Source organism: Clarias gariepinus, chromosome 22, assembly GCF_024256425.1.
Source record: "Clarias gariepinus isolate MV-2021 ecotype Netherlands chromosome 22, CGAR_prim_01v2, whole genome shotgun sequence".
NCBI classification, from domain to species: Eukaryota; Metazoa; Chordata; class Actinopteri; order Siluriformes; family Clariidae; genus Clarias; species Clarias gariepinus.
In genome coordinates this window covers 12,137,910-12,150,974 of record NC_071121.1, presented here as the reverse complement: position 1 = coordinate 12,150,974, position 13,065 = coordinate 12,137,910, and the positions used below count along the sequence as shown (strand labels likewise).

Sequence of the window (13,065 nt, the reverse complement as noted above, 5' to 3'; positions counted from 1 at the left end):
AGTATTACCTGTGAATTCCCAATAATGTATTTATATTTGGTTACATACCTAGCACGGTCTAGGTCAAGGACTGACCAGTTATTTGAGTGCTCCAGATTTAGTTTAGTTAGTCTTAGCATACGGTATGTTTAGATGGGCTTGAAAGTGTGTTCTGACGAATGATTCTGACGAATGTATGTGTCTGTGACTTCTTAGCTTCTTAGTCAGGAATGTGTGAAAGGCTAAGAGTGATAACTATTTTAAATGTCATAACAATTTTCACCTGGTACAGCTCATATATTATGTTCACCTGGTACTGCCACAAATATATTATCCTCCTGGATTTCTCCCCTTGCTTTGTCCTTTTTTTGTGTCTGAAGTATGTGTGTTATGGTTCTCTCTCTCTCCTGCAGATGGAGGTAGTGAGTACATTCAAGAGGAGTGGTTCATTTCAGGGTGCAGTGAGACGGCGTTCCTCTGTGCTCAGCCAGCTCCATGACGTAACCAATATTTCTACCCCCACTCATGTAGTTCTCTCCACTGCCAATGCAAGCGCCGCCCCTGGGAGTGAGTCCCCTGCTTTCCCTGTGACAGACATAACACACACTTTATACATAGAATCATTGACACATTCTACACAGAGACAGACGCACACACCTCACACCTTTAACTGTTGACAGAGACACACTGGCACACACACACACACAATAAATGTTTCAGAAACATTCTGCAGCACATCTACTTGCCCACATACACACATTGCACTTGTGCAGTGTATAACATGTACTGTATATCTCCTTTTTTTTATTGAGAAGTGGTTACTGTGGTTTCTGTGAGTGGCTCTTTGCTGGGCTGTGTAATTGTGTGGAGTGCTGTTTTTCGTGTCCCTCCCACCCCTGCGTCTTGCTGTGTTGATACTCTCCTCTTGCTGTTCGGTTTTTCTTGTTTGTTGGGCTTGGTTTTGTTTTCTGTATCCTCTGGATGGGCCAAGTACGCCATTCTCTCTCTCTCTCTCTCTTTCTATGTCTGTCTCTTTGCTTTCATTCAATCAGAGCACTTAACAGCATCAATGCACTCTGTTATGTGCCGTGTCGGCTCCTCTAAAGGGGGATGTTTGTAGTTTAGAGTTTCCCTCTTAGGGTTGGGTTACATTCAGATTCCAGCATCCACTTCAGAGCTATATGTAATCATTCATAATGGAACAATAGCTCAAATAGCTGTCTACTAAGTTCTGGAAAGTTTTTTTGGTACATTGGAGCACATATTCCTGCCTCTAGAATGATGGTGCCTATAAATGGAACACCATAAAATTTGGTAAGGAATCCTGCTCTCATTTGATCATGTATCACAACCATTGCTCCTGCTCTCAGAAAAGGAAAGTATGCAATAATGATTTGAGGAAATGCAGAGAGAACATGGCAGCCCCTTCTTCTTCTTCTTTTCTTTTTTTTTTTTTTTTCGTGAGGTTTCTGTTGTCAAGCGTGTTTTTTTGGCTCAAGCTAAAACCCAAAAGGCTTTTCTGGTAATTAAACACTTCAAAAGTGTGGTGAGTTGCTCCAGCCCTGTAAAAGGGGTAAACCTTCGAGTATAAGCCCTATAAGGTTCTGATCTCTATCTTTCTTTCTCTCTCTTTTTTTCCTCATGGTTATTTTAAATAATGCAGGTTGTAGTTCATCCGCTTGAATTTTTTTAAACGTGTCTTCTAATGTCTCTGTACTTCTTACTTCCACAGATCCATTTGTCAGCTTTTAATCTATTCCTCGATCTTTTTCTATCTCTCACTCTATGTCTCTGTGTGTACCATTGGTTCATCGATCCTTTATGATTGTTCTTTTTTCCTGTCTTCTACCTTTTTCTGTAGGATACGTGTTCTACTCCAAGTGCTTTATCAGGAATATTAAAATGATCTTTATTATAAAGTAAAAAAAAACATTCTAAATATAAATATTTGTATATAATTATACATCATCTAAAGTATAATAGCTAAAAAATTCCTTACCACTTGATTAGTTCTTGTTATGCTTAAGATTTTTTTTAATTTCATGTATTACATGATTGTTAATTCGGAAAGCTTCTCAAACAACGAGGTGCTTTTAGCTTTTCCATTTTTCTTTTAGCCTTCTACTTTCCTCCATCTCGCCTTTGTTTGCATGTCTTGACTTTGGTAGCAGCTTAGAAATTTGCTCATTTCATACCCCACAGCTGTCTGTTCTGTGTGTTACTACATGCTTATCATTTCATGCTGTGTATGGGACCCATCCCATTTCATCTTGATTTGCATATATATGTGTGTGTGTGTGTGTGTATGTGTGTGTGTGTGTGTGTGTTTGTTTGTGCGCGAGTGGATGAGTGTCCTCTCATGTCTACAATTCAGTATGCTCATGCAATTGAAGTGCCTGTTAAGTCACCTCAGTCACTCATCTGATTTTTTAAGTATATATTAAAAATATATAATGAAACAGGGAAGTTATTCAAAGGTTGAGATTTCTAAAATCATCTTTGTTTCCATATGGGGTTTTTGTAATACATGCTTACACTGTGAACCAGAGGCTGAAAAGGACACTGCCACTGATGGATATTCATGTTTACCTCTTGCCTGTTAGCGTTCTCATTTGTTCAAACATTTACCGTTTATGGTAACAGTCCACTGCCAAATGCACATACACTCCGTCAGTCACTGTGTGTGCGCTGAGGAGAGTTCTCATCGGGAAATGTTTATAACTGAACATGAGTTATAAAAGCTTTTCCTGTTGCTTGAAGCTTTGGTTACTTGCGGTAAATCTGGCCTTTTCATCTTTGTCCAAACGGATTAATAAGTGTGAGGATTATTTAAGAATTCTTTTTTTCAATTAACATCCTCATGGTCACAGTCATGTGACTTTCCACTTGAAATCATGTTACTTTTTTTTTACATTCATTGGATCACTGATGAAGTAAATGTTGACTAACTCTTCATTAGGGCAGCTCATAGACCATGGGGTCATGCTGATGATCTCGAACCTCAGGCACGAAATGAGATCATCAGGATGTGAGGTCATTTGTTTATTGGAACATCCTCATTGAGTTTTTCATCACAGCTTCTTTAAGCATTTCCTCCACCTCTGCTTCTACTCACTTTATTTTTGCTTCTGTGACCCCTAGCTGCAAATGATTTGCAAAAAATCATTGGGAGAAAAAATAAAAAAATAAATAAAACAAAAAACATTTAATGAATGGAGCATATTTTTATATAAAAAAAAATTAATGATAAAGTTTTTCCATCAAGCATTTTTCTTTGAAGGACAGCGTGGGGAGACAGTGGACTCTAATCTGGCATGCTAACATCCTGAGCAAAGACAAAAATATCATTTAACACCCAATTTTTTGCTTTCCTCCATTCCTCTACTGTGGGCATTATACTCGAACGTTTACCTGTATCCATGTAAAAAAACAAAAAAAACTTTAAAACAAAGAGCAAAAAGAAAACAACAAAATGAGAACAATATTCAAATTGTTCAAGATTTGCAGGAAGTCTTTTTTTTTCTTTTCTTGCTAACAAACAGGCTCTTTGGAAAAACAGATAAGCACTTAACCAAATGCTTGACCTTTTCTTCCTGTTTGGTTGTTTGGTTGTTGTTTTCTGTTGTTTGAATCTTTGTTTCTTTCTGGTTCATTTAGCCTCTTTTCCTTTGCTGGGTGAGTTTCTGACTGGGGAAGAGGGGTAGGAGAGTTGGGCTGCACCACCCGCTGGCCACAGCAAAGGAATGTGCACTCAAATCTTTTCATCTTTAAACGTTATATACATCAGCAATGTGTCTGTGTGTACATGTCCTACTGCTTTGGTTTTATTTGTCCTTACAGCATGAGACTGGCTGCATATCATCATACACTCTCTTTCCTTTGGTTTCCTTTATGCACTTTTCTTTCGCTTTCTGTAACAGAATGAGACAGCCGCACTGGACTAAGCACGTCGCTGTGTCTGTTGGTTTCATATCGGCTCCTGTAGCTGCACTCTTTTCCCCCGATTATCCAGCTCGCAGTGAAATGTATCAGCTCTTCTTTTCACCCATCTGCACTTGTCTGCGCTGCTGCATGTCAAAAGATGCTCCGCTGTCTCTTTCTCTTCCTCTCTCGCAGTCTCTCTCCCTGAATGATCCGCTCGACACCACCATGCAAAATGATCCACTGCTACTTAGCATGCCTTAGAATGGCTCCAAGTCTTGAACGATATCAATTAAGTTGCTTACAGAGACGGGCATATCATACTGTACCGAGTCAGTGATCTGTTAGTGCTGAAGAGGCTTAGCCACTAACAAAGGATTTCTGTATCTGCCATGCTGATGTTTATTGGACCTGTCCTGAGCTTGTCAGCATGACAGTGCTGCCTGTCGCACCAGTTGGTTTCAAGCACATGGATTGGCAAAACACTAGGCTCCAAAAGGGTGCATGTTATTAGATTCTATAATTCTATTATAAGCGAGATCACTGTGTAGCCCTTCGCATACTATCATCTATTCATTAGACTGTAGGAAGACATATTACTTATATGACAGTTCACAAAAATATGTTCATAGCATTCATTTATGTAATAGACTGTAAGAAAACATATGACAGTTCACAAAGCCTGTTGCATCGAATCCCTTAAAAAAATATGTTCATAGCATTCATTGAGAACAAAATGCTGAATGTTCAGGATAAAAAAAAATTATAAAAAAAAAACATCACAACAGACTACAGACACACTTCATCAGCATAACTCTTCTCTTCTATAAAATCTCACATCAACATTCATTGATTGATGGCTTCTCTAGGCTATGCATGCTACAAAATCATGGTGACTAAAGAGCTTTCGCTTAATTTGCTTTATGTTTTCCATAACCGCACGACTGGTTATTAGATAGAGTAAATGAGGCATCAGTCATACTTCCTTTTGAGTGTGGGTGCAGTGTGAGTGCATCCTTCCTCCATCCCACCATCTGTAATCCCTGTCACTTGTCTGTATCTGTCCTTCTCACCTTTAATGCTCCACTCAGAACACTGATGCAGATTCTAACCCACCGTCTCGTCCTTTGCCTGTGTGTCTGCGTGTGTGCATTAAAGCATTCATTTGTCATACTTCCCTCTCTGTCTTTCGGTGTCTGCCTGCATTTGTCACTCTTTTTGTTTTCGTTCTGATTGGTTGGTATACACACATAGCAAGCATTCATTTCTTTTTGGCTGTATTCGTAACTGTGTGCTTCCATTTGTCTTTCTGTGTGAAGCCCAGTATGTTCCATTTTGTGTTTATGAGAATGAACATCCATCTACTTGACTGATTGACAGTCGTAAACTGACTGGATGAGTCCATTTCCTGCTACCTCACTTCTGTTTTTTTTTTCTCGACATTTCTCCTTCTTTGAAAAACTCTTAAGATCTTGTTGCGCAAGATATGTCCAGATAACAAAAAATACACCCTAACTACCTCACTTCTGACCGGAATAATTCTAAGATAATTATAAGAAAAATATGGAATTCACTTGCTTAAAGAAATTTCTTTTAAAAAATGATACGTTTACTTTAGAACTGTTAGCCTTGAATTTCTATTGCAGCAACTTGATCTTGAGCTGTCTATGCATTAATAAGGCATGTCCAGGAAAGTCTCTGACTACCAGGTACAAACTGAGAGATATCTTTGCTTCCACCCCTCTCTTACTTTTTCCACTACACCCTTTTTCTGCCTCTTCCTCGTCCTCTTCTCTTTCTTTCCCTTCTCAAATCCTACATATTACTCTCTTCTTTTTCTTTTTTGTCCCTCTCTCTTTTCCACATCCCATCCTCTCACTCAGATGCGGGTGGTGAAAGCGTTCCGTAGCTCCCTCTACGACGGCATCGAGAAGCCTGACTCCAGGAACTCCATCCACAACTTCATGGCACATCCTGAGTTTCTCATCAACGACTTCATGCACAACATCCCTCTGATCGACGACACAGACATTGACGATGAGTCGGAGCTCTCCAAGCACAACCACCACCTGCACCCGGCCTTCCGCAAGCCACCTCCTCCTCCGGTCCAGCGTTCTCGTCCCCCACCACGTCCTTATCGCCAGTACAGCCTCCCAGCTACCCCCAACCGCAACAACAATGCTAATCAGAGCAGCATGCATCATCTGACCCAACCCACAGAACACATCGCACACTGGACCACTCATTCCCGACAGATGTGCCCCCTTCTCAGCCTGGAGACTTCACTCTGACTGCTTGCACTCCAGAGGAAGGGCACTTGATAGACTTTGGATACAGAGCAAAGACAAGATATTCATTGCTTCATTTGCATATCTGTGATATGATGGGGGAAGGGGGCTTCTGGGGACACAGTATTGATCTGCTCAACCTTCGAGAAAACTAAAAAAACACACAAGATCTACCCATTCTCCCTTACCACCTCAAACCATCCATGAGTCTGTCTGGTTTTACAGCTTCACACATGCACTGCCTCCTCTCACTGTACTAAGAGGAGGTCAGTGTATTGTGCACCTATGGTAACTGACACCAGGGCTAGGAAGGTGAGCAACATAGGAATGGTTTATTTTCGCATTAAAAAAAAATCCAGATAAGTTAAGATGTAAGGGTAGATATGAGGCTGAGAGGAGAGGCGGGGTGTCATTGACAGATTGGGCTTTTAATGGTAAAATCATATCTGTGACTTGACTTTTCAGAGTGCAGTGGCATTACATGCAGGCAGAGTAAGAAGTCAAATCGCACCACTTTTTATTGATGTTATTAACATCATTATTATTATTATTATAATTATCATAACTAGTTCTACAGTCTATTATCATTATTAGTGTTCAGGTTGTCATCACTATATTTGAAAATACAACTTTTATTACAATATAACTAATGCTTTATGGAGTAGCTTTAACACATTTATTTATTTATTTATTTATTTATTGTCTGCTCGACATTTTTTTCAGTCTCGCTTCGTCTATTTCTGTGTGCGTGTATATGTGTTGTGTCTGTCCTAAAAAAAAAAAAAAACCTAGAAAAACAAAACAAAAATAAGTACTAACAAATCAAAGATACAATACATTTAAAGTTATGAATAATTACATTTTAATGAGTCTACAAATAGCAAACCTAAACTAAACATTACTGCCATTCATTATTCCATTAAATGAAATTATATTTGTAGAAAATATGAGCAAAATTTTCTGGCTGCCTGTTGTTAAGCTCAATTGATAAACTTTCATTGGAAGTAAGATTTGTTTAAATGCAACGATGTTGTTTTGGCATTAAAAAAATGTGTATTGCTTGAAATTTGCTACAGGGTAGAAGATTTGGGCAAGTACCCATAGATTATCTATTGATTGCAGGCTTTGACAACCTTTAGTCATATCAGTGTAGGCCGGAGTCACTTCTGTGATCACATTGGCCAATTAACAGCTTACACTGGATGCGGACTTGCCCAGTATTAGCATTCCATTGCATTTTAGGTTTGTAATTGTTAATTTTGTTACATTTTACTTGTTTTGCAAATTTCACCAAGAAAATGCATTTACCCTTTAAAGCATTGTGAAGTACTATGATTCGTTCATAACCGACGCTTTCTGGCCCTTTAAATTCATTCATAGTCACTTTTGCTTTTTGGTTCATGTTTTGCTTTATTTAACATATTGTTAGGTAGTGCAAAATGTCTGTAATCAAGTCAAACATCTGACTGCAGACTGTGGTTTCAGGGTCTGAACCAGAGCGAGAAACACTCATCTTATACTGCCACGATTTTCATTATGTGCTTAATATCATAGAAATGAATGATGGACAATCTGTGAGACATCACCTTTGCACATGATCAGAGCTCATTGGTTCGGTTTAAAGGTCAACTATTTCTGCGGTCACCAGTGGACTCTGACAAAATGCAAATGCACTTTTCTTTGCTATAAATGTTTTGGTATCAGACAGTAATACCAAAAAAAAATCAAATGCCATAACATACTACAACAAGCATGACGCCATGATACATAGCAGTAGATTTGAGTACATTCCATTAACATTTCATTGATCTGCATGCCAGTGGTGTACAAAATCCTCTTGTACCACATAAAATTCCGGGTTGGCACAGCCAAGATCATATTGCTCTTAGTCAATGCATTGCAATGCAATACAATCATCTGGGAAATAGGACCGGCACTTATGCAACAGACTGCCCTGTCCACAGCTCTGTGAAATAAGCTTGATAAAAATGTACATAGGGCTCTCAGAAATCCTTTATCTGTATAGAATACTTTTCTAGAGTGCCCAGTTGTGAGCGACTGGCAAATGTTTAAAGTATACAATGCAAGCATGAACACTGATGGATCATGTTGTTGCATTGCTCAATGGTGTCTGTGCAGAGCATGTGTTAATTATCATAGCGCACCTTGCTATCATTGTTAACCTTCACATTTGTCTGTTGCTGGTCCATTTTCACTGGTCAGTTTTTTACTGTCTCTTCAGCAGTAGGTGGAGTCTTCATTTCTTCTTATGGTCATTGATGTGCTGTCGACTGCAAATGTTCTTCTTCAGTTCCTCTGCCCTTTTCTCCTATAACTACAGAACAGAGCCTTAGAATGGAGTGATGGCTCTTTCTGCTTCTTACATATCATTGAATACATTAATTAAAATGGGTGGCTTGTCAACTTGTTATCAGAACTATTGAGCTGAAGGGTGTGCAAATTTCAGCATACAAAGGAAAGACTATTAGGACACAGAGTGTGATATCTTCATCCAATTTATTTACTTTGGGGCTAAATATATGATCTCTTTCCATATGTGTCCAAATGATTGGATAGGTCCATGTTACTGTGTAACAGTGCCAGTAGAGTCTTATGAATTGAGAGCGCTGGTAGGTTTTGAGGATGCATGGGCCCATTTCAATGCACTGACACTGTCAGCTCACTAAACCGACTGACAGTGAAGACAGAAACGATCACTAAACTTGATCATCCCATGATTATGGTATATCCTTTGCCTAATTTTACCTGATCATAAATAAAGCTTAACTGCATTAAAATAATCTTAAAAATCTATATCTTTAAAGGATGTCAATTCTAAATATCTACATTGTAGTCCCAATTATATTCAGCTCCACTGAGGGATGAATTATGTTAGGTCATACATAGGATATCCCAGCTCTACAAGTCAACTACAGTGTCTACAGATGACAAATTAAAAAGTGTTAAAGGAATATTTAATGAAAAACTCCATTGTCTGCCTTTTTCCATTTTGTTGTAGGACGTTCATTCAAGGTAAGGTGAAAAAAATGTGAAAAGAGTATATAATATATTAAATATAAAAATTATAATATATTGTACAACTGCACCAATGCTGTACATTTTTTTGCCAAAATGTGCACGTGCGTCATTTGTTTACAATTTAAGCATATATATATATTTTTTTTTTCCTTTTATTCTTTGTCTCTTCCCCTATTTATTTTCCTATTTTGCTTTTTTGTAAAATATTGAAATTAAACATCTTGTACATTACTATTATTATTATTATGATTATATAACTATTATTGTTTTTTCCAGCAGTGCTCTTTTAACTGATGGGGAAAAAACAGACAGTCGCACATTCTCCTGAGCATACAATTACTGCGCTACAATGAACAAAAAAGACAAAAAAAAGAAGAGAAAAAAAATCCAGACTATTAAATATATTAATAATTACCTGCCTGTTACCTAAGCGAAAAAGTATCTATATATGATGAAAGAACACACCTGTATACTGTAGACTAAACTGTATGGAAATCTAAGAATTTACTGGGAAAATAAGTTAACACTTTTTGTCTGTATAAAAAAAAAAAAAAAGTATTGTACAATAATAACTTTGACCAGTGTCTGCTGTTGTGTTTCATTGTGTGGCTGTGCTTTCTTTAATTTCTTTAATATTGGGGAACACGCATGCATGAAAATAATAATCACACATTTGTGCCAAACTCGAAAGCAATAACATTCTTGGAAAATAAAGCCTAATATCAGAGTGGTCGATTATTTTACAGTATCCAATCACTGAAGTGTAGCTTTCAGTTAAATATGCTGAAAAAAACTGGGCATTTAGTAGTCTTTTTTGGGATATGACAGGCGTGGGTGGCTTGGGTTATTATCTGTCTGGAGTTTTGTTCTCCCTGTACTTATGTAGATTTACTTCAGGTTCTCCAGTTTTCTCAGGTGGTTTGGCTGTGTTAAGTTATCTGCATGGATATCTGTGATAGACTGCCATTCAATCTGGAGTGAATTCGCCTGGATTGCATTTAGTGTTCCTGGGACAGGATCCAAATCGACTGCACCCTTGAGCGGATAATTCATTTACAAAAGAAGGAATGAATAAATGAATTAGTGTATTCTAATTTTAAATGATAAATAGAGTACATTTACAGCATTTAGCAAACCTTATTATCCAGAGTGACTTAAGTGCCTTATAGGCACTATCAAAAACATCCTCATTTTTTAAGGTGAAGTCTGTGTAGTTCAAACTCAAGGAGAAGTTAGTGCCCCTGAATACAGGAATACAGGTATAGACAATGAGTGAGTGAATGAATGAAACCAAAAAGAAAAAAATGTGGACAATACTAAGTACTCCCATGATTCAATAGCTTGTAGTTCTACTTTTAGCAGCAATAACTTGAAGGAATCATTCTATGCATGACTTTATCAGTCTTATGCATCATTGTTGAGGAATTTTGGCCCATTCTTCTTTACAACATTGCTCTTCAGTTCTTTTAAGTTTTGGGGAATTTGCAAATGTGAATGAAATGTATATGACAATTGCAAATTTTCCCCGTGCTCGGTGGGTTCCCTCCAGGTACTCAGGTTTCCTCCCACAGCCTAAAGGCATGCAGATTAGGATAATTCGCGTTCCCAAATAGTGGGTAAATGAGCATGTTTGTATGTGTGTAAGCCTTGTGATGAATTGGCACTCCGTCCCAGAGCTGCCTCATGCCCTAAGTATCCTGAAATAGGGTAACCCCCCCTCCTCCTCCTCCCCGTGACCCTGTATAGAGCATAAAGCGTTAAAGATGATGAGTGAGTGTCCCACCAGAGCATTTGAACTGAGTTGAGGTCTGGACTTTGACTAGGTTATTCCAAAACATTGATTCTTTTATTTTTCAGCCATCGTGATGGATTTTTACTGGTGTGCTTTCGATATTTGCCCTCAACTTCGACCAAGCATTGGCTGTTGGACAGATGGCTTCACATTTGACTCTAGAATACTCTGGTACACAGAGGAGTTCATGGTCACCTTATTGACTACAAGGTGCCCAGGTCCTGTGGCTGCAATACAACTGGCACTGGGCATTACAGCCAAACAACTGTACTTTGATCTCATCTGTCGTTAGGGAATTGTTCCAGATGCACTGTGGCTTATTCACATTCAGTTTTTTGAACCTAAGTCATGCTTCTATGTTCCTTTTAAATAAAAAATGTTTCTCCCGGCAACCCTTGTGAACAAACCGTACTTCAGTGTTTAGTTTTCTTTTAATTGTACTGTTATGGACTTTAACATTTAACATGCTTGATGAGGCTTGTAGAGTCTGAGATGAGCTCATTTCTCGAAGAATTGTATGGGTCAATGTGCTATGACATCGACTCCTGGAAGGGTGGCGGCTGTCTCGTATGATATTCGCTTGTGAATAATCTAACTCACTGTAGAATGTTAAAGTCCAAATTGTTTGGAAATGGTTTCATAACAATTGATGTGCAGCAAAAATTGCTTCTCTAAGACCGGTGCTTATGTCTTTCCCTCTTGTGCTAACACACACAGGAATGCTCCAGACCACAAAACTGCAAAAAAAAAAATTCTGCTACTACAATTAAATTGTATTGGAAATGATAGCCTGATGGTTTGTCTAAGGTAAAAGAATTGTCGTTTTCCTCTTGTCTGTCCATGATTGCCAAAGCTGAAACCTGTGGAATCGAGTGCAATAAGGAGTGTTGTTTCAAAGTGAAAAGGGTTAGATGGCATAAATAAAAGACTGTTTTTCTCCAGGTAGTGGAAAGGCTCTATTATACTAGCTGTCAGATGCATTCATATTATTTTATGCCAAGAACTTCAACTAACCAGTTGTCCAATTACAGTTTGTTAGCATTTTAAAATCTTCTCATATAGCTTTAAAATATTTTTGAGTACCAGTTTTCTGGTTTCTCTAGATTAGTAAATAAGTACAGTCAGAGTGTTTCATTCAGACCAAGAGAAACGGAGGTTGTGATTGTGTTTAACGTCATTGTACAGTACATTAAATCTCTAAGCATCACAGAGAGAAATGTTTTGGCGCATGTGCCATCTAGTGCATGTCGCTTTTAATCTTCCAGATGTTCCTTCACTACATAGGCAAGCTGCTTACACACACACACACACAAGGCCAGTCATACAAATACAGGACATCACATCAAACAATGAAGAAAATGTCTTAGTTTCTCCCTAGCACCTCTGCCTTTATTTGCCATTAATTTCTTTTTCTTTTCTTTTTTTTTTGTTCAGGGTCATGCGACACTGCCCCCTGTTGGACACACTCACGTTACGTGCAATTTGGCATATTCGACTGTGCGGGCTTCATTTTCTTTCCTTACACAGGGAGGCGCTAGAGGAGCGGAAGTAAGCGACTGTGGAAATTATGTTGCCAGTTTGGGCTACACTTTAATTAGCTTGTGCTGGAAAGTGTGTGTGTGTGGTATAAAAACAAACAAATAAATAAATTAATTAATTAAATAAATTTTAGAGATTAACATTATTACATAGAGGTTATTCTGAAGGCCAACACAGAGAGACTGAGGAGGAGCTTCTTCCCGCAGGCGATAAGGTCTCTCAACCACAACACAACACAGGACTAACTACCATCTTTTTGTAACTCCACTGCACAAATCACTTTAAATAAGACACTTTACAAAATCACTGTGCAAAGTCACTTTTTATGCATACTTGCACATGACAGCCATTTAAAAATTCTAAATTTGTTTTTGACAAATTTCTATTTCTATTTTTTTATCTTTGATATATTGATATTTTGCTTTTTTATAGATATTTTGTCCTTATTTGTAAAGTATATTTTACTTTTACTTTGTACAGTACATTGCACTAGTTAATTTTATTTTT

At 38.0% G+C, this 13,065-nt stretch overlaps 1 protein-coding gene across 6 annotated transcripts in view; it reads left to right on the top strand.

The window, feature by feature from the left end:
* atp2b3b (ATPase plasma membrane Ca2+ transporting 3b) overlaps positions 1-9,934 on the top strand; it is a 42,936-nt gene extending 33,002 nt beyond the window's left edge. For 2 of the 6 annotated variants that reach the window (XM_053482150.1, XM_053482147.1), the window contains 3 exons: positions 393-546; positions 3,637-3,654; positions 5,784-5,952. In XM_053482150.1, coding sequence (XP_053338125.1) covers positions 393-546; positions 3,637-3,654; positions 5,784-5,809 — 198 coding nt within the window. In that variant the 3' untranslated portion in view covers positions 5,810-5,952. Of the gene's footprint in view, positions 1-392; positions 547-3,636; positions 3,655-5,783 lie in introns of all 6 variants that reach the window. The other 4 variants (XM_053482146.1, XM_053482145.1, XM_053482151.1 and 1 more) reach the window with 3 other exon arrangements.
* The last annotated feature ends 3,131 nt before the right edge of the window (positions 9,935-13,065 follow it).